The 23677-nt window shown below is 34.9% G+C and overlaps 1 protein-coding gene across 1 annotated transcript; it reads right to left on the reverse strand.

Annotated features, from left to right (window-relative positions):
* Positions 1–15306: 15306 nt before the first annotated feature.
* Positions 15307–20823, reverse strand: LOC140139397 (lactadherin-like). The gene is made up of 4 exons (XM_072161158.1): positions 20522–20823; positions 19702–19840; positions 17671–17813; positions 15307–15562 (listed from the first exon to the last, which is right to left on the reverse strand). Exons 1-4 carry the CDS (start codon positions 20804–20806, stop codon positions 15470–15472), a joined length of 660 nt encoding a protein of 219 aa, XP_072017259.1. The 5' UTR covers positions 20807–20823; the 3' UTR covers positions 15307–15469.
* Positions 20824–23677: the final 2854 nt, after the last annotated feature.

Here is a 23677-nt window from a genome sequence, read left to right on the forward strand (position 1 = left end):
GCGGCAGATTCTGTCATGACATCAAAAGGATTTTCTGCTTCTCTATCTAAAAAGAATTTCTTCAGATACATAATTGATCAATCAATAGTTAGCACCTATTCAAGCATAACAAAGCAAGTTACTTCGCCCATATGGGGATACGCCATCACTGTTAAATGGGGGATCTGTGTATATGTACTCCAGATGACCGAACTAGTATGTAGTAAGCATTCGGGTTCAGGCGCCTCTAACCCTATCATGTAGCTGGAATCACTAATAACCTTAAAGGCTTAATGTACGATTTCCTTCAAATTTTAAATTTGTCATTATATACTCAAAATGCTGAAATAATACTAGTAATAATGATCGGGAATGGTTTCTGTCCATTTTGAGCTGATAGTAACGAGGTAAAGTGAAAGAAACACTGCTTGTTATTTTGGCCGTTTAACACGCAGTTCTATGGGAGGACATGACTTTATGCCGAACTTTGCTCTGTTTACCTACAAACACAACAAATTTGGCTGATACCATTTAGGTGCAAGTTGTGACTTGTGTAAACATTACAAATATGCCAAAAAATCAGGTTTGAAAAAAAATAACCAAATTTATATTATAAGATCGTACATTATGACTTTAACTAAATGCTTGATTTGAAGCACTAAGAGCAAGTATAAGATATGGCTTGATGACGAGCTTGCTGACGTGCCTGGTCTGGCTGAGGTTACTATTATTGCTATGAACAGTTCATAAGATGTACTATTATTATTATCATTCCAAGGATTTATTGAGCGCATTCACTCGGTCGGACATCCGGGAACATTGTCCCCTTCGTCCCCTTTGCACAAGCGCGCGCATAGCAACCAGCTCGAGAAAGGGGAACTGCACATGCGCTGCACATGCGTACACTGGTTTTACAAGGCTATTTCCCCTTTGTGACGTCAGCCCGACCGAGAGAATTTCCTCAAAGACCAAGAAAAGTGGGTACATTCCCCCAGAAAGACCCCCTTTTTGGATTTCGCATCTCCGAAAGATAGACCCCTTATATAAGTTGACCAAAATAGTGCTCCAAAAGACCCTTGATTTTGATAATTTCAGCTCTAAAAGAGTAAAAAGACCCAAAAAGTGCTCATTCCTCATATTTCTGGGTTTTTTTCAGGCGATTTTCAACCAAAAAGCTAAGAAAGACCCTTGGTTTTGACTGTTTGCAGCTCCAAAAGTCCACATTTTACTTGTTCGCAGCCCGGTTCGCAGCTCTGAAAGACCCCTTTTACCGATACACCCTCAGCTCCCAAAGACACACTATCTCAAAATTCTCAAAATTAATGTGGCCCGGGGGAAAATAGCACTTCGGATGACAAAGTAGCCCGTTTTTGAACGTGCGGAATGGTCCTTTTTTAAACACTGCTGTGATGACAGGGATGCATGGGTGTTGAGTAAAATATCAAATGTTCGGCTCCAAAAAGGGATAAAAATATGCCTCGGTTTTGATCACAATGGTCTCAAATTGTTCTGTTTGGAACATTTTAAACGGTGGAAAACAGGGACAACTGTAAAAACTCAATGAATCATGTTAATCTTGAAATTTGTGAACATGATACTTCGGGTATTGAAGGCTTCAAAAGCCAATCATCGGTCGACCACCGGCGCACTGGCAGCCCCAGCGGCTTTGACAAACCCAGCTGGCAGACCGCTGGCGCACTGGCAAACCCAGCGGCTCTGGCAAACCCAGCTGGCAGACCGCCGGCGCACTGGTAGATCCAGCGGCTCTGGCAAACCCAGCAGGCAGACAGCCGGCGCACTGATAGACCCAGCGACTTAAAACCGCAATCAACCAAATCACCGATTCTGCCAGGATGTTGTGTTTTAAATTCGTTTCATATGACTGTATGTTGCCGGGGTATGTTGTTTTTGTTGAACACACCGCTGGTTAGGCGTGCGCCACTGATACAAAAGTGTATGTTCTAATAAATAAATTAAAGCACTATTGTTAAACCGATGGATATTTTTCTAGTGGTTAATTTGTATTCCTCCAGCCAACATACTGACGACCTGAGTCTAGATACTTATACTGTAATCATGTAATGTCTTAAGGATACGATACATGACTTAGTGACTCATTTCGGAATGCGATCATGAATTTTGAAGAAAAAAAAGTTTCATAGGCTTCGTTGGGACTCGAACCAGCGATCCTAAACTTCTTTCGATTACGTGTCTAACTCTTTACCGCTCGGCCACCGTTGCAGTTGAGCGGATGAGTGTAATGATAAAAGATAAATCTCATAATGCCATCTTTAGCCTTTTGTTTACTAAAAAAGACGCGTTTTGTAAAGATAGATAAGCCGTTTTATGCATAAATAGCACGAACGTTTGGGAAAGGTTTCAAACAAATAATAAAGACACTGATGTGATGATGAAATTGCGTAAGTCGGGAATTATCTGCGTCGCAATGTTTTGTTTTGGTTTTAGGAATTTGACCTTAAAATTTACGACTTCATGGCATTATCATTCGAAATCAACAAAAGATATTTCAACACTATATGTCCTCATTCTTTCTCTAGAAAGTTTTGTACATGTGTGTGGAATAGCTTCAACAATGGTTCGCTGGTAAATGGTAAAAATAGCCTTGACCTAAAAAAGGGCGAGAGGTACCATATTTACGGATTCAGGCTAAATTTAAAATTGATATAAAACGTTTGTTTTTTGATCGATTACAAAAATTATGTTTTGTCGTATAAAGAAATTGTATCTGGCGTGAATTACACTACAGTTTTTATTCCTAGGGCTCTTTGACTTCTTCAAATAATTTTTTTAATGATAGAGTGAATCCCCCGGCCCTCTTCAATTACGCACAAAAGATATAGTCCCCTTAATTGTATTTAAACCAAGAAATTGCTTTGTATGCAAACAATAATAACAAAGAAAATGCACACTTTAATATGCATGATACAGAGTGATCAGATTACCTTATTTATGTGCGGATCTTTACTGAACGATCCCAAATTCGGCTATAAATAATACCATTAACAACGGCATGGCAACATCTATCTTACCCAGGGGCGAAACCAGCTTTTGGCGGGTGTGTTTGTGTGTGTGTGAGGTTGGCTTGGGTGGGGTGGGTATGGGTGTAGGGTGTGGGTGGGGGTTTATGTTGCGGTGGCGGGGTGGGGGATTGGGTGGAGCGAGGGTCCGGCAATTATCAGTGAAATATGCATAATGAGATTTTTTAGAATTATGTAAAGTCTTCGAGCATCACAAAATGACTTTATTGGACGCATTACTTTGGTATTTTGACCCATAATCGGGGTGAAATTGTGTGGGAAACGAGCAGCATAGAAGATCAATATTGCTTTTTTCCTTCCCTTTTATTTCTTTCTCCTTTTTTTATTTGCATTTTTTTCTGGTTTCCCCATTTTCTTTGCCTTCTCGATTTTCTCTTATATTTTTTGTCAGGGGGCACGTTTCTCTTCCATTTATATCAAGGGGACACTCCGCCTCCTATCACCCCATCCCGTTGGCTACGACACTTATCTTACCAGTGATGTCAAATATTCATCAATATAACAGTATCATTTAACAAAATAGGCCTATGATCAATTTGGCTCTAGGCCAAAACACTCGGTCTACAGGCCATCAACAAACTATATGACCGAATTGTTACACATATTATGCTTTTAAGGGTCAAAATTCTATTAAAGTTTTTAAAATATTACATATATCTAAACACTTGCTTTGTTCCTTATCTAATCTATACACTTGCGATATGCTTGATCTATACACCTTTGTTGTGATTATCAATATACTTAAATGTGTTATGCATTTATACACTTGAGTTATGCTTAAACTAGCTTGTGATATGCCTAATCTATTCTATACACTTGTGTTATGCCTAGTCTAATCTATTCACTTTTGTTATGCTTAATCTAATCAATACACTTTATGCTTGATTAATATTATACACTTATACACATGTTATGCGTTTCACTTGTGATATGCTTAATCTAATCTATTCACTTGTGATATGCTTGATTGATATATACACTTGTATTATGCTTAATCTAATCTATTCACTTGTGATATGCTTAATACTTGTATTATGCTTAATCTAATCTATTCACTTGTGATATGCTTGATTGATATATACACTTGTGATATGCTTAATCTAATCTATACACTTGTGATATCCTTAATCTAATCTATTCACTTGTGATATGCTTAATCTAATCAATACACTTGTGATATGCTTGATTGATAGATACACTTGTGATATGCTTAATCTAATCTATACACTTGTGATATCCTTAATCTAATCTATTCACTTGTGATATGCTTAATTTAATCTATTCACTTGTGATATGCTTAATTTAATATATACACTTGTGATATGCTTAATTTAATCTATACACTTGTGATATGCTTAATTTAATCTATACACTTGTGATATGCTTAATTTAATCTATACACTTGTGGTATGCTTAATTTAATCTATACACTTGTGATATGCTTAATTTAATCTATACACTTGTGATATGCTTAATTTAATCTATACACTTGTGATATGCTTAATTTAATCTATTCACTTGTGATATGCTTAATTTAATCTATTCACTTGTGATATGCTTAATTTAATATATACACTTGTGATATGCTTAATTTAATCTATACACTTGTGATATGCTTAATTTAATCTATACACTTGTGATATGCTTAATTTAATCTATACACTTGTGGTATGCTTAATTTAATCTATACACTTGTGATATGCTTAATTTAATATATACACTTGTGATATGCTTAATTTAATCTATACACTTGTGATATGCTTAATTTAATCTATACACTTGTGATATGCTTAATTTAATCTATACACTTGTGATATGCTTAATCTAATCTATTCACTTGTGATATGCTTGATTGATATATACACTTGTATTATGCTTAATCTAATCTATACACTTGTGATATCCTTAATCTAATCTATACACTCGTGTTATGCTTAATATAATCTATTCACCTGTGATATGCTTGATACTTATGTATGTATCTAATCTATACACTTGTGTAATCTAATCTATACACTCGTGTTATTTATTTATTTATTTATTTATTTATTTTGCTTCATCACTGGCTCATATACAGTTACAAAATATATTATATATAAATATTGCACATACTAATCAAGACGAGGTAAATAGAATAAAATGCCAGCGAAAAGAATGGGTCAAACAGGTGCAAAATCATCTCTAGGACCATCCCACCTTTCGAATTTTGAAAACAAATTATGGGGAAAAAAACATCACAGCCCCATCCCAAATTAAACAAGCCCATGTTTTCAAAGAACAAGCTTAACATAATCTATACACTTGTGATATGCTTAATACTTGTATTATGTATCTAATATATACACTTGTGATATGCTTAACACTTGTATTATGTATTTAATCTATACATTTGTGATATGCTTAATACTTGTATTATGTATGTAATCTATACACTTGTGATATGCTTAATACTTGTATTATGTATTTAATCTATACACTTGTGATATGCTTAATACTTGTATTATGTATCTAATCTATACACTTGTGATATGCTTAATACTTGTATTATGTATCTAATCTATACACTTGTGATATGCTTAATACTTGTATTATGTATTTAATCTATACACTTGTGATATGCTTAATACTTGTATTATGTATCTAATCTATACACTTGTGATATGCTTAATACTTGTATTATGTATTTAATCTATACATTTGTGATATGCTTAATACTTGTATTATGTATCTAATCTATACACTTGTGATATGCTTAACACTTGTATTATGTATCTAATCTATACACTTGTGATATGCTTAATACTTGTATTATGTATGTAATCTATACACTTGTGATATGCTTAATACTTGTATTATGTATCTAATCTATACACTTGTGATATGCTTAATACTTGTATTATGTATCTAATCTATACACTTGTGATATGCTTAATACTTGTATTATGTATCTAATCTATACACTTATGATATGCTTAATACTTGTATTATGTATCTAATCTATACACTTGTGATATGCTTAACACTTGTATTATGTATGTAATCTATACACTTGTGATATGCTTAATACTTGTATTATGTATCTAATCTATACACTTGTGATATGCTTAATACTTGTATTATGTATTTAATCTATACACTTGTGATATGCTTAATACTTGTATTATGTATGTAATCTATACACTTGTGATATGCTTAATACTTGTATTATGTATCTAATCTATACACTTGTGATATGCTTAATACTTGTATTATGTATCTAATCTATACACTTGTGATATGCTTAATACTTGTATTATGTATCTAATCTATACACTTGTGATATGCTTAATACTTGTATTATGTATCTAATCTATACACTTGTGATATGCTTAATACTTGTATTATGTATCTAATCTATACACTTGTGATATGCTTAATACTTGTATTATGTATGTAATCTATACACTTGTGATATGCTTAATACTTGTATTATGTATCTAATCTATACACTTGTGATATGCTTAATACTTGTATTATGTATGTAATCTATACACTTGTGATATGCTTAATACTTGTATTATGTATGTAATCTATACACTTGTGATATGCTTAATACTTGTATTATGTATCTAATCTATACACTTGTGATATGCTTAATACTTGTATTATGTATCTAATCTATACACTTGTGATATGCTTAATACTTGTATTATGTATCTTATCTATACACTTGTGATATGCTTAATACTTGTATTATGTATCTAATCTATACACTTGTGATATGCTTAATACTTGTATTATGTATCTTATCTATACACTTGTGATATGCTTAATACTTGTATTATGTATCTAATCTATACACTTGTGATATGCTTAATACTTGTATTATGTATCTAATCTATACACTTGTGATATGCTTAATACTTGTATTATGTATGTAATCTATACACTTGTGATATGCTTAATACTTGTATTATGTATGTAATCTATACACTTGTGATATGCTTAATACTTGTATTATGTATCTAATCTATACACTTGTGATATGCTTAATACTTGTATTATGTATGTAATCTATACACTTGTGATATGCTTAATACTTGTATTATGTATCTAATCTATACACTTGTGATATGCTTAATACTTGTATTATGTATCTAATCTATACACTTGTGATATGCTTAATACTTGTATTATGTATGTAATCTATACACTTGTGATATGCTTAATACTTGTATTATGTATCTAATCTATACACTTGTGATATGCTTAATACTTGTATTATGTATGTAATCTATACACTTGTGATATGCTTAACACTTGTATTATGTATTTAATCTATACACTTGTGTAATCTAATATATTCACTTGTGATATACTTAATCTAATATACAGCCTGTCTCAACAAAAATTGCGCAAGTGGAAAGCGCCATCATTGGCACTTAGAAAATACTGTTGTGGCATGATGCTTACATAAACGTCAAAGGAGCAATCCTAGCGTTTAAATACCGTTTGTTTAATAAATTTTGGTTTCGGCAATCTAGAGATATGCTTCACTAAACACAAATGTATGAAAACCATTTCGTGCCACTTTTTAGAAAATTGAATAGAATGTTATATCCAAATAATTGTACATCCAAATACCTATTATATTTGGAAAATTTATATTTGTAGGATTATAATTAATTATGTAACAATTGCTCAGTATAATTGTATTGAAGGCGAGGGCAGTTCATTCATTCATTCATTCATATTTTATTTTCATCAATCATCAAAATGCATGTAATACATAAAAGCCAACAAAGTAATACAAAATATATAAAGCTAGAATATTAAATACAATCAGGAATCAATAGTATAATCAAGCTTACGATTAAATCAATATAATGTAAGTCAATACAGTAATATAATAATGCATGCTTAAGCAGACTACATTTTAAATGACAGTAATGATAATATTAATAATAATAATGATGATAATAATAATAATAACACAAATAATAATAATAATGATAATACAATATAGTACTGCATGATTAATTATTAAGCAAGATTAAGCAAGCATTAGATTATACAAAATATATGAATGATCATTGATATAATGAATAGTCAAAATTAATATGAAATATGAGGCAAGAATTAATGTTATAATTATATATCGATACAATCAATTAGTAACAATTATATCTGTATAATATAAATAAATACAACAACATAATAATGCATGCTTATCAGAATACATTTTAAATGGTCATTGATACAATAAATACAAAGTATAGTAATACAATTCTAAACTAGGTTGTTGAGCAAAGGAAATTGAGAGGGAAAAGAGATGATTGACGAGGACTCTGCTAAACGCGGGGCGTGTGGTGCAGAGACCTCATTGACACACAAACATACACATACACATATCCGACAGAAAGAAAAGAAGAGAAAGGGATATGAAAGGGAAGAAAAAGAAAAGAGAAAGAGAAGAATAGTGAAGGTCATTGCTACTAATTACGTCAAGAGCATAATGGAAACAAACGCCTACGGCTTCTGATGATGATTCTGATGATGCAGTATTAATGTGAAGTTCGGTGGCTACTATTGTAGGAATGCAAGCAGTAGAGGATAATTAAAGCACACAAAGGGAACACAGGGGAACACAATACAAAGATTGGATAGCAGCTAAGTAGAATTAAAAATCAAGCACAACTACCGTAAAGCTTCGAGGGTAAACCTGTAGTGTCTATGCCAAATCATATTCACCGATGAAACATTTTTTCAGCCTGATTTTAAGGCAACATGTGATACAGAGTGTTTGATGTTAAGAGGAGAGAGTTCCAGAGAAGTGGTCCTCTGGTTTTAGAGGTGTTACCAGCAAGAACAGATTTAGTAGGAATGATGAATGGCTCATTAGCATGTCTGGTGTTATAGGGGTGAGCAAATACATCAATGTTGAAAAAATTGTCATGAAGAAGATCAGGAGGGAGTAGACCATTATAAAACTGAAACATAAAAGAACCAAGTTGAAGCTTATAGATATCATAGAGTTTTAGAGTTTGAAGGGAGGAAAATAGAGGATCAGTGTGAGCAAGCCATAGGGAGTAGGTACAAGTTCTAATAACTCTCTTTTGAAGAAGGAACAGTGAATGTAGGTTAGAGTTGTTGGGGTCAGCCCATACCAGGGCACCATAGGAAAGATATGGGAGGACAAGGGAGTTATAGAGAGTAAGAATAGAAGATGAAGGGATGAATTGCCTGACCTTACGGATGATGCCGTTGTATTTGGAAACTATTTTGAAATGTGCTGTGTGTGGGAGTTCCAGGAAAGGTTGTGATCTATAAGCAGGCCTAAGAATTTGGTAGTGTTTACTTTTTCAATAGGTGTGCTATCTATTTTAATATCATAAGAAATATCAGGTTTATTGTTATGTTTATTTTTGAATACAATATAGTTCGTTTTCTTTATATTTAGTGACAATTTATTTAATTTAAACCAGTTAGATATTATTTTAAGTTCTCTATTTACAGTTAATTCAAGTAATTTAGGGTCACGGTGTGAAAAAAAGTATATTGGTATCATCAGCAAACAATATGAAATGTGGAGTAGATGTTGTGCAGGGAAGATCATTGATGTAGAGTAGAAAAAGAAGAGGGCCCAAGATAGATCCTTGGGGGACACCGCAGGTTACATCAGAAGAATGAGAACAAGAGCCATTAATCATGACTTTTTGGCTTCTTCCAGAAAGGTAGTTTTTGACCCAATCATTAGCAAGACCTCGAATACCATAATGATACAGTTTGTCAAGAAGGATTGTGTGGTTTATGGTATCGAAGGCCTTGCTAAGATCCAAAAAGATACCAATTGTGTGGAGTCTCTGATCTAGATTATCAGCAATCCTACAATAAAGATCATTCACTGCCATGTTGGTGGACCTTCCTGGTCTAAAACCAAACTGATGTTTAGTTAGTATATTGTTGCGGGTGATAAAATCTTCGATCCTAATATATACAATTCTTTCAAGAAGTTTGGAGATAGTTGGAAGAATGGAAATGGGCCTGTAGTTGGTAAAGTCATGTTTGTTACCAGACTTGAAGATGGGGGTAACGTTGGCTTGCTTCAGTGTTGATGGTATGATGCCTGTGGAGAGGGATAGATTAAAGATATGTGCAAGTATGGTGCAGATGGAAGGAATGATTTGTTTTAGAAGGTTGTTGCTGATGCAGTCATTACTACTACTGTGGCTGTTTTTAAGTTTAGAAGTTAATTTAATGATCTCCTCTGAGCATGTTGGAGATAAAAACAAACTATCAGGGCTATTGTTTGAAGAAAATGTATGATTAAACTCAGGCGGTGGATCAGGAATCTTCTTAGCCAGTGTTATACCTATATTAGCAAAGAATGAATTAAATTGATCAGCAATTTGTTTATTGTCGGTTAATTTAGAACCATCTTTATCAACGAAAAACTCAGGTAGTTTAGATTTTTTATTTCGGCCTAATAAGTTATTTAGTGTTTGCCACATTTTTTTTTTTTTTTTTTTATTATCTTCTATTTTAGTTGTAATATAATTTCTTTTGCTAGTTCTAAGAAGTTGGTTTAAATAGTTCCTATAATTAGTATATTTATTTTTATTTTCCGAATTTGGTTTTGAAATGTAAGTTTTATAAAGTTTATCCTTGGTTTTAATAGATTTAATGAGTGCTTTAGTTACCCACGGTTTTTTCGGAGTATTACGTTTAGATGCTTTTTTATTTTTTAGTGGGCAATGAATATTAAGAAGGTCATTGAATTTATGAATGAATAAATTATACGCATCATTGGGGTTAGAAGAACTTTCAACAACATGCCAATCAACTAGAGAAAGCGCATTTTTTAAACCATTAATATTGTTCGGGTGGAATTGACGCTGTTGGTGGGTTTGTGTAGTTTTAATTGGCTTGTTGTTGTCAGTTAGTTTAGTGATGAAGACAGGGAAGTGATCGGACAAATCCGTGACAACAATGCCAGAGTTGATGATACTAGTGATGTCGTTTGTAAATATGTTGTCGATTAATGTTGCAGAGGTGTGTCCATTTTGTTGGTTTTAATGCGGGTGGGTCGAGTGATGGTTGGGATGTAATCATGCGAGTAAAATAAATTCAGGAATTCAGAAACCTTGGAGTTGCTCTCGTGAACAAGAAGATCAATATTGAAGTCACCCATAATAAAACAAGTCTTTTTCTCTCCAGAGACAAGATCGAGCGTATTTGTTAGAGAGGATATAAAATCCGCAAAGATGACGTACTCTGGTTTGTAGACAATGCCAATGATGACCTTTTGGGAGTTATGGGTTGTTTCAATAAAGATAGAGTCGCAATGTTCGGCAGTGATGTTTAGATCAGTTCTGATAGAATAATTGATACTTGACTTGATGAATAACGAACAACCGCCACCGCGACGACCTTTTCTAACACAATTTTCAACGGTAAAATCACCAAAATCACAAAGCAAGGAGTTGTCATCAGAAGTAAACCAGGTTTCTGAGAACCCGTCAATGTCAAAATGCTGATTTAAAACAGAGAGATAGTCAATGACATCATTAGAATGTTTAGCAAGGCTGCTGGAATTTAAATGAAAAAGAGAGAAATTACAGTCATTTAGGCTAGGTTGGTGATTCTGGATGGTACTTGAGTCATAGTAGGTACAGCGGGCTTCATTATTAACATTAGTAACATCAGTATCATCAGACGAACCATCAGACGGGTGTAGTGAGCTATTAAAGGAAAAGGGATGGAAAATAAGATCAGAAATTAGTTCAGAGTTAAAAGAAGTAGGGTCGGACATGAAAATATACAATACAAATCAGTATGAAAAAAAAATTAACTTAATTATACAAAAAAAAAGAGAGTTTATAATACAATGAATTAAATATACCTAAATAAAATAGGTATAACCCAGTTAACTAGGAGTAAAAAAACCCATAGATGTGACTAAAAGCTTGAAAGCCGTGTAGTTTGGATGTGAAGAGCACATTATTTGTCAAACAAAAGTAGCCTATTCATACATGGATCGGAATTAGACTGAATGGGCACAAATGTGTCAATGGGGTTATCAAACCAGGGTAGCCGACCATGGATGAAGTGTATTTAATTTTACAGCAGAATTTGAAATTATGTATTTATCTTTTAATCTGTTTTGGAAAAAGAGATTCATTATACCGGTATCATGATCAAACATAAAAGAATTTTGCATTGTTGTGTAATCGATGCATTCTTTTGATTTCACGAAGGTACTCTTGATAAACTTGATGCTATCATTGTACAGTACAGCCCTCTTCTCTTGTAAAAGTGGCACAATTGTGATTTTACCCCTTCGTTGTTAACTAAACATATCTCGAGATTAAAACAAACAAAATGAAGAGAACAAACGGCATTCGAGAGCTAAGACTGCGCCCTTGACGTTGATGTAAGCATCATGTCACAACAGTATTTTCTAATTGCCAAAGAGGACACGTTTACTTACACAATGTTTTTGAGACAGGCTGCATACGCTTACTTTATAATCTTATATATAATTATGTTATGCTGATAAAAACAAACCACCATAAGTTTGACAATCTCCATTGATACCTTTAATTATGCTTACAGCACTCCATATTAAATAACACGACCCGTTACATTTTTGCTCGTTTAAGGAGCATTTCGTGATCCTAGCATCCTCATTTTATGACCTTTTCAACAGATATCCACGAAAAAGCCTATTTCCAAAAAATTTCAGCTGATTCGATTTTGCGTTTGCGAATTATGCATTATAATGCGTATATTACCCTGCTCCATGGTACACCAGAAAGTTATTCCAATTTTGACGATATCTTTGCTAAACGAATTAATCTGCAAGAATTTTTTTTTTTGTATACATTATGTAGCCGGACTTTCCGGTGGTATAAAATTCTCAACTTTTTTGAGAAAAGTGGGGGATGAGGCTATTGATCTCGAAATGAAATATACCAATTCCCATTTCTTGTCATCAATTTTAAGGAGCTGGTCGCACCTTCATCTCCGTTGCAGTTAATGAATACCGAATACCCTTCCATGACTTATAGTCAATACCGTTAGCAAAGCCAGAAGAATAAGATCCATTGCGATATAATCCATTCAGGTTCGCTAGATGACAGTTCCTGTACCACCAACCACCTTTGGTTACTTGGGCACAATTATTATGCGACACATCATTATCTACATCACGTGTTGTAAAAGCTTGGTTATTCTGAAAATGGAATGAATCGCCCGCTGAGGAAAACAAGCATAAGTAATATTTACGAATGTAGGTGATAGGTCAAATTCATTTGTTGTTAAAGTTATAGATTTGAACGTTTGTTGATTCGTTATGTTTGTGTTCTTTTTTTGCACCTTTTATTATCATCATCATGTCTGCATGACACATGAATACCAGCCAGGTCGAGTTAGTAATATTCTGGAAAAGTTACCACCCCGACCAAGAAGTTACCAGCTAGCTGCAATCTTTAAGCCTGGTCTCATGTTGTATAATTCAACTGGTTATGTAGTTTTTGCTGTTTGATTTAAACTTATGTGGGCTCTGGAATTGTTCACTTTTTCCCATCGAACCTATATCAAGGATTCTCGAGCAATAATACTATAGGATAAGCAACACGTTTGCTGAAATGAAGTCATTCACACACTCAATGCCCAATCATGCTTGTGGTGGTATGTCCTGGGTAAGAGATTGACTTGTGGAAGATGTAATACATATTTTTGTCGTTCTGTAAAAATCTAAATGACGAAATTAAGAACATTTGGTCGTTTCATTCCATTACTATCATATTTAAAGAAACAACAAAAACAACAAGTAGCTGAAGTGTTAGCTTAATATGCTAGGGAAATATTTACACCGATGCCCCTATGTGCACATTTGCTAAATAAGCTGTATTTTGCCAAAAAAGGGTCCAAATTAATGGCAGTTGATGTTCGCTATCTTGGAGTAACTTGGTGTACAAAACTGCCCAAAAACTGTCAATCAAAATACGAGATAAGCCTGTTTCACTTTTGAAGTAGTATGCACAACACTATCGTGGACATATGTGTACATTTTAGGCTAAGTGTTACTATGTCTACCAAAATCTCCAGCAACTGTCGATCAAACTGCCGTAAAGTGACGTCACTTTTTTTATACACGATTGATTACGAGTATCACGGCCCTTCCTATAGTGTTGTTCCATGTTTTGTTCAGTTTGCCTGCCTATGTGTATAGTGATTTTCATCACTTGTTCCAGGGTACTTGTATTCTTGTTGGTCTCTGTTATTTTTGCAGGTTAACACTTCTGGGATGTGAAATTGCAAATATATGGCTATAGAGTTACTTACTTAGGCCAACAACAACAAAATGGGAAAAAAGTTTTTATTGCACTAAAGTATACCGACCATAATTTCTGAAAATCAAAAATACCCTTTTTTTTTCAGTCTTGCAATCTAATTGACAAAAATACATGTTTTAACCAAATTTATCACCTAGGCTTTAACATGTAAATTAAGCACCACAATAGCATAATATTACAAATTACAATTTGTTTAGGCAACTACTGGTATATTTTAAGCAGTTAAAGATTTGATTTTATAATGTTAAAAAATACACCTTTTTGTCTTATATGCCTACATTTGTTTTGTTTTTTGTCTGCCATGTGCATACCGTCTTGTGTCTTTTCAGCTGTTCGCACCGTTATCTATTTATTTGTGTATGTGTACTAGCTGTAATGCGATCATCATGATCATTATAGATAGCATATTCCAGCCCCAAACAGTCTTGGATATAAGGCTGTCCCCAAGGCAAACCCCCTGAAAATCACCGCGGCCCGCTGTCACACTATCCTGCGCATACCGCAGGTCCAGAAACACTGAATTTGTGTAGATTTCTGACTTCAACATATAAATGAATTCATATACTAACTCAGCCTATGTAATCACCTTGGTCTGGGGCGGACATGTTATAAATGAATTTAGAAGAGCAGCAACGACACCACTTGCATTATATTCCAGATGTTAAATCAACATCATATGCAAAATTTGAGGGCCATTTTTTTATTACTGGTCTTTACATGTAGTCCTAGGAGAGAGTGCCCGTTGAGGGCGCTATAACCTCCATTTTAGGAACAAAAATGTGATTTAAAAAAAAACAGACCCCTGCTAATTTTCTAAAACTTTCAGCGTATGTAGTATGAACATGTAAAAGTATAGTTCTATACCTCAATGATAATGAAACTTAAGTGTAATCCACACGCACACAAGATTCACTTCCTCTTACCTTCTCCGCCAATATCTGCCCCAATCGTAATTCGGTAATCACTCGCCTCGTCCGTGATGATAAATGACTCATACAAGTCATACGCATACTCAGAGCCGTCATATAAGTCTAACCGCAACTCGTAGGTCTTGCCATTGTTAACTAAGGCATAGATGTTATCATTACCAAGCTAATGCTCTACTGCAAGATCTCCAAATCCAGCCTTATAAGCTGCCCAGTAACGGTAAAAATTTTCTGAACCATCAACACGTCTCTGAAACACCTGACATTAGATATCGAAGATGAAGTTACCACAAATTGATACATCATTATAAGTGCAGTTTCGTGACCAGTGGGGGTTAAGGGTGGGCCTTATATCTTTATCATAGAGCTATGCTTTGCGCATGCTTGTATGCATGTATCCCTACCTTTATCTAGACAGGGGATGATGACCAGGTTTCCACAGTAAAATCCATGATTTCCATTTTATTATTGTTATTCCAAGTTACATTAACTTTCAAATTAGTAGTTAAATTCATTTCCATATTTCTGATGAAAATTGTACATTCGGATAGGTTTTAGCCAGAGTTCCCAATTTTGCCAAGGCAAAATGATGAAGCATGATGACGTCATAGTGACAATATTTGGAGAATGTTTGTTTAATTTTGGTATTACTATGAGACCAAAATCGCTACCCAGCAAACACAAAAATGTTAACTTTTTAAACATTTCCAAAACATTTATATGAAAAACATTACAACAATATTTTAAAAATAATGTCAAAATGTTACTGCAAAAATATTTGTTGACAATTTTTTTTGCAATATATTTTGTCAAAACTTAAAAGCAATTTGCACCTTGTTTTAAAAAAAAGTTTTTGGAATATTATTTAAATGTTATATACCCTTTATATAATCTAGGTACCAAATGTATTAACATTTTACATTTAATATAGAACATTAGGGGTTGCATCAGCCTCACCCTCTTTGTAGTTTATGTGACTCAGTAGGACAAAGGTTAGAACATTAGGAGTTGCAATAACCCCCACACTCTTTGTAGTTTATGTGGCTCCGTAGGACAAAGGTTAGAACATTAGGAGTTGCAACAACCCCCACACTCTTTGTAGTTTATGTGGCTCAGTAGGACAAAGGTTAGAACATTAGGAGTTGCAACAACCCCCACACTCTTTCTAGTTTGTGGTTCAGTAGGACAAAAGTTAGAACATTAGGGGTTGCAACAACCCCACCCTCTTTGTAGTTTATGTGGTTCAGTAGGACAAAGGTTAGAACATTAGGGTTGCAACAACCCCCACACTCTTTGTAGTTTATGTGGCTCAGTAGCACAAAGTTGAGAACATTAGGGGTGCAACAACCCCCACACTCTTTGTAGTCTATGTGGCTCAGTAGGATAAATGTTTCTTTCACCCCTAGGAACACAGTTTTCCACAACTATGCCGTATAACTATACTGTGCGGGGTTCTCGGTTCGTTTCTGCTTGGAAATGTACTAATTTTACATGCATTCCAAATAACTCCATAGTCATATCATTATGGTTAAATAAAGCCAGAACTATAAGTGAATAAACACATTTCGCTCGACTAAATATTGGAGAGATTGCGATTCCCGCCATAACTGTACACCCGTCTATCCATCTATTCAAATCCCTGTGATGGAGAATTTACTATTACTATTTGGAAAGGGCAATCGGAAAGGCAGTCACGATTTCAAATTGATCTTTTCAGTAAATCCCATAAGACTTTGCGAGTACTAGTCATTTGACGTAACGCCGGCTTGCAATGCGCATAACGATGTTCGATTTACGATGTGCGCATCGGCGCAGATCGGCGTGAGGTCAAATGACGACATCTCAGGTATACTCGCAAAGGCTTATGATACTTACCGAAATGGTCAATTGTGAGTCAAAATGAAGTGGAATCATACTGTAAGAGATCTGTGCATGCAATTTAACAATGAAATTTTTGATTTGCTTCACGCAATTCAAAGTTATGTCCAGTTGAATAACAACGCCCATTTAGAAGCTGTCCACGGCTACTCATTCTATACTGATTTGATAAGGACTTTGCGATAATTATGAACCCTGGGGAGGGTAAAATTGGGGACGGGGAGCAAAGCTTAGGAAAATAGTACGGAAACGCTTAAATATGTGAATTTAATCTGCTCGCTGCACTGGCAACATACATGTAGATCATTTAAGGTTTGCAATTTGGGACCCTAAAATATGGCATGTGTAAGGAGCAAATATTTTTACAGGGCCTGGGGTAAAGCTAAGTTAGGTGGGATTAGTTAAACTATAATTATTCTAATTGAATCTGCATTGCAATGCCCGTTTGATTTATAAAGTATATATATAAAAACAACAGCATTTACTCACCGTCCAACCGCCCCCATCTGTATCCATGTCACACCATACTTGCATATGTGTTGGTGTTAAGGTACCGCTTATGGGGTAGATCCAATAAATACCACTTGTGTTTCTTCCATATGAGTTCAAGATTTCATAACAATCTTGAGGTGCTGGAAAAGAAAAGGTACCATGGCTACTTAAGCGTTGAAGGAGAATCGTGGTGAAACTACAACCAATCTTCATATGAAACCTTCTATCGTTTCTTAATCGTCATAACCAATACAACTGACATCTAATGTCTTATAATATCCAGATATTGACGAAAATAGGATTTTTAGTGACGGCGTCCTTAATTGGGCGGATTTGGGCGAAAACCCCACTGGCTCTGACCCGGCAGCAATGCATTTTTGTGATGTGGGGGTATGACCCTCTCAACCCATGGGGTCAGTTGTTCCGGCGCATTTCAGGGCGTAAACCACCAAATAACTTCTCCATTGAAAAGCACGTAAAAATCACCTTTTTTAAACGGCGTTTTCTACCAGGCGTGACAATATTTTTCACTTTTTAACGTCATCCCTGTATTAATTAAGGACTGAAATTTCATTTAAGCTTCAATTTTGGGGAACTTTACAGGTTCATTTTTTTATTAAAAAATGTTGAAAAGCGACGCCGCTATTTTAACACCAAAACTAGCATTAAAACTTGTTCCGTTAGCAGTACTTCGGACAGGGCCTACTTTTCTTGTGAAATCGATTTGTATAATTTCATATCTATTTTAGTCATTAATAGGTTAGCATCTTTCATTTAAATCAGAACATTCCAACCTCACGAAGAACATGGTCCCTAAGGACACCACATTGTCTCATGTAGCCATATACGTTTAACCGGAACTCATCACCATTGCACCTTTCGCGCAGTGATTTAGTGTAATACGCCCTTGAACTTGAATAAATCTTCTGGGCTCTGGGTCTATAAATAGAAATGAGCAATTTGTGAGAAAATGGCTAACGGAGGCTGCCATTTTTCTTTATTTTTATCATGAATATTTATAGCCTATGTGATAAGAAAGGAAACACCCATTATAACTATTGGAATATATTCAGGTCAGTCGGGCAGCGATGGTAGGTATGACAGTGATCATTATTAATTTTTTATTCCTATGTACAAGACCAAGTTTCATTCGAAACTGAAACATTTTTAAGTTTGTTTATTTGTTTCAAACATTTTTGGGCTGTCAATATGATATAGCAAGTCACTTGAAAACATTTTTTACCTGCTCTACTTGCCCGCCGGGATCATAAATGGCTATAATATACTGTGTTAAATTGCTTAGTGCCGAGAATCGAGAAGTGAATGGTCTATCCAGTGCATTTGAACACTCGATTTCGTTACAATCTTTATTTTGGTAGAAAAGAAGCATATAATATTATGTAGGTCCCAAGTTTGTAGTCAAAATGTATACCACTATCATGCTTTATTCTCTGCGTTACTTATAGGTCCATCCCAGCGGCACTTTCGGCACTATTGGCAAATTAAAAATATTACTAGGCGAGCGAATGTGGTTTTTATTCATATTTTGAACTAAAATGTTGAAATAACTTTTTTGATAATCAGGCTGTGCTTGATAAATATTTTAAAATCATTTGATATTAATTTTTTTCCTCACTACGATTCTCCTTTAAGATTGAATAAAGACACTTATAAACCAGTGTTCAGGTACGTTGCCATACGCCAGGTAATACCTGTCATGTTAAATCGTTCGAAAAAACTTCTAAAAGTCAATTTGCATTTCGAAAACATTTTTGGAAATTAATTTCAAAAGGTTCACATATTAGGAAATCTGTGCCATGCGCTCCAATTGCATGGAGTACAACCAAGACAACTTTTAGCTGCGCGTTTTATATTTACTTCGAACTCAACATGAGTTGGTTGAGTGCATTGTTTCAGCTCAACCCAGTTTCTCTACTAAAGTGCTACTATTAAGTCAGGTAAAACAGTCTTAAAGTGCTAATACTGGGCAGCACCACATCTGTAGAACACAGTCATTCGTTGACTCACCTTCGCATCCTAAGAGATCAAGACGCATGCAGATCCTATTATGCCAGTCGCTCGGTTGTATCCGTATGACAGTTGCACGTACACGTGAAGGAAACAGTCTGGTGATTACAGTGTTTGGGTCTGTATTGCCATCAAAAACCTGAACAGAAAAGGATATGGTATAAATGCAGATTGTACCCCAAACATATAGCCCAAACATGATCAAATATCATTCCAAAAAACAATGCAATAAGGTATAAAAGAAGAATAAAGCAAACAAATTAACAATATTTCATTCAAACATTCCAACAATATGTAAGGCATCGCAACCAAATTTGTTCAATCTTTGGATCGACTGTCGATGCTGCTTCGATGCTTATTATTAATGAACTATCAACTGATTAATCAGAATTCATAACCTCATTAATAAACGCGATGCGTGCGATCCAATCATATTTTGTGAAAACGCGAACGCAAATCGAGGTCATTAATATCTCACAATTGACCGCAAAATGCGTAATTGTTCCAATGTCGCACACAATTGACCTCCGAGTGCGCCGTATTGTGATAACTTTCTCGAATATCCCTCGGGGCTACGCCCCTCGGGATATTCCTCGGTTCCAAAGGCAAAATGTTTAGATTTTTCACAATGCCCTCCAAATAACCGATGCGCAGTTATTAACCTCTAATTAGTGGTAAATTTGTATATGTCAAATAAATAATAAGGATCGAGAGATCGAACTAATTTGGTTATATTGCTTAAAGGAGTCTATTTCAAGTTCTTGCACTCTCAAGGTGATTTATTTGTTTAGATATTGTGATGCATTGTTTTACTTCATACCATGTGTGTCTGGTTACTAGGCAACTGAATGTACATCAACTCTAAAGCATCCAATCCGTACAACACTTTGAACTTGGTCACCCATTGGTTAGTTCCAGCTCCTTGGATCATCACTCCACTAACCCACATTACGTGGATTAAATTGACTTGGATCCATTGGTCAACTCCATTGTTGAGCGTACACCAGGTTTGTGTATTACCAAGTCTTGCATGATAAGCGCTGAAACCCGAGTGTAGAATACTGGATGCTGTGATCTGACCATCTTGAATTCGTCCATCTTCCATGCCAAGTTGATCCAGACAAATATCTAATGAAGATAAATAAATGGAATAGAAGACATGACATTAATCGTTCACACAGGGACTGTTTATTTCAAATGTGGTTACCTGAATGGGCGCCTCTATTTGAAGGTCATTTCTTCAATGGATGTATGGATTTCAACTGGAAGAGCGGCATTCGAAAGCAATGTTGCAACATTTCTATAAAAATATTTTTGTATTTCTTTTCCACAAAATGATGGTTTTCACCGTCCGTTTTTAAGTTTGACCGAAACAGATTAAGCAAAAGAAAGAAAATCGCTATTTAATACCAGCGCATAATGCCGCCCATGTCTATCGTGGTTCAGTTTGGTTATTTTGATATGTTATAACCCTGGGGCACTTTCAATTTGAAATGGATATAGGTGTAGGGCTGGCACTTTTGCACTAAGGGGCATTCGGTGAGAGCAAAATGTAAAAATATGTGGTCAGTGGGTGAGAGCATGATTTTGGGCATTCGGTGAGAGCAAAATGTAAAAATTATGGGGTCATTAGGTGAGAACATGACTTTTTTTTAAATGGAATCTTTGGGTGAGAGTCGAAACAGCGCCACAGAAACCTCGAAAATCGAATTTCTAGTTCTAAATGGCTTAAAATTTCTTTGTTTTTTCAAAATAAGTGACAAAATCAGTGATAAATGAAAGTTGCTGTTAAAATTGAACTTGTAAGGGTCTTTGGGTGACAGATCAAATGAAAAAATAGGGGTCTTCGGGTGACAGAACATATGTTCGTAAAGAAGGGTCTTTTGGGTGACAGCGACGCTGAAAAGGGGTTTTAACACCCTACATACGCGTTACCTCCAAAGTTGGAGTATTGCCCCCAGGGGGTTATAACCTTTCCGCACGCCGTGTAGTTACAGTATTATATGGGTATCATATCGTTATGAATTCGGCAGAGTGACGAATCGTGAATTTTGAACAAATTGAGTTTTTTTGTATGCTTATGATTATGTTTCAGGTAATCTTTTACTTCCACCAAAAATTAATGGTAAATCTTACTCACCGACGTAGTTATTGAAATTTTGATTTTAACGAATCGCACTTAAGTGCGATAAATGAATTCGGCAGAGAGACGAATCGTATACTTAGCTGTACAAATCATGTTGATCTATAGTATTGTACAGCGGGAAACCCCGAATTTTCTATATTACATGTCCTATACTAATATATTTGATACCAATGTATAGCTGTAAGTATCTTCTATCCAGTGATACCAAAATAAGTACAAACATTCCCCACATGATATTGCTTTGGTTTAATAATGTGAGTGCGCGTCGGTGAAATTGGAAAATCCCAGAAAATCATACGCAAAATATAGGCCAATATTTTTATTTTTGCTTTAAAATCCTCGAGTTTTTGCTAAATGTTACAGGGATGACTATTTATAACTTATATAGCAAATGAAGTCTACATAGCCTTAGGACAACCAGTAATTTCTACACAAAAGCCCCAAATAAAGTATGCGTGTATTGGTTTAACCACAGATATTGGAACACATATCTGTGTATTCGACCTCTCTGCGCAGTGGTAGAGACATTTTGGATACAACATAAAAGCCGAATAGTTAAAACGCGTTTTGAGGGATATATCGATTATTTCCTGGAACATGCAAGTATTGCAATAATTCGTGTACAATCTCTTCTATGATATACATTTCAAATGAGTGCTCACGAATGTTATAAATTTTTAGAAGGACCAATGGAATGGTACCAAGATTTTCAAACGCCGTTTACTCAGAACAGCAATTTTGCGTATTCGGCACTCTGCCGTGTTCATAACGATATATACCATGTATACGGATAATATTTCGGTCACAATAATAAAACGTATGAACGATGGGTTATCATTAAATCTTAAGATTTTGTCAGAAATAACAATAAATAGGTCTATAACAATTCTACAGAATAGATCAAGTTTTATTGTACTCTTTAACAATCGGATTATGGATTATTGATGGGTGTACTTGACGCAATTTATACATGTAGCAGCCGACTTAAAGTACCTTTTAGCTGTATTGGATCACAAATGGTTTAGATCCGCAAAGCGAGCAGGAATTTGTGCATACTGAACGTATATGGTGTTTTCTAAGCATTTTTAGAGCGTGTTATTTAAAAGTTGCCCCTTTGCATCAATCTCTAAACGTATCTATATTTCTTATATTGATAGGTATTATGCTTAATAAGTGTTATTAAAATAAAAATCCTACCAGTAACAACATCAACGTAAAATGAACAGCTTTCGCTATTCGCGTGTCTATCTGCAGCTGTGCACGTAACACGCGTTTTTCCAATATTAAATGCGGTTCCCGAAGGCCGGCGACAACTAACTGTGGGAATGTCTCCAGAGTTATCAGTAGCTGTAGGATCGTTCCATTCGATCGTGGCGGTCTGGTTACCAAGAATCGTGTTGATTATTCGATTTGCAGGACATGACTGCAATACAGGTTTTTCGTTGTCTGTTTGTTAAAATATACGAAAAATGGATATGTATAATGCACAACGTACCAAGACATATGCATGTTATTAAAGTGTATGTATTAATATATGCAGTGATACCAAAATATACTGTATTACAAGGCAGTTAAGGGCTGGGATTGCGACGTTTTTACGTAATTTTTTACGTATGACCTGAGAGTACATCAGACATATCCAACTGCATTTTGAATTCAAGGAATGTCCTGATGAAATCAAATAATTGTCGCGATATGTTACAAATTTTATGGCAATGCTTTAAATGTATCTGGGATAAAAATCCGCCCATCAAATGAAAGTGGCTACCTTTTGTATTGAAGATAAAGATTATATTCCTCAAAACACCAAAAAATTTAGGTCTTTCTGTG

Source organism: Amphiura filiformis, chromosome 18 (genome assembly GCF_039555335.1).
Source record: "Amphiura filiformis chromosome 18, Afil_fr2py, whole genome shotgun sequence".
NCBI lineage: Eukaryota > Metazoa > Echinodermata > Ophiuroidea > Amphilepidida > Amphiuridae > Amphiura > Amphiura filiformis.

Coding starts and splice junctions, on each gene's coding strand:
- LOC140139397 (XM_072161158.1), bottom strand. CDS start 20,806: ATGGAAGATGGACGAATTCAAGATGGTCAGATCACAGCATCCAGTATT. Junction 19,841..20,521: donor CTAGTAACCAGACACACATG/GTATGAAGTAAA, acceptor TTTTCTGTTCAG/GTTTTTGATGGCAATACAGA. Junction 15,563..17,670: donor CAGATGGGGGCGGTTGGACG/GTGAGTAAATGC, acceptor ATCTAATGTCAG/GTGTTTCAGAGACGTGTTGA.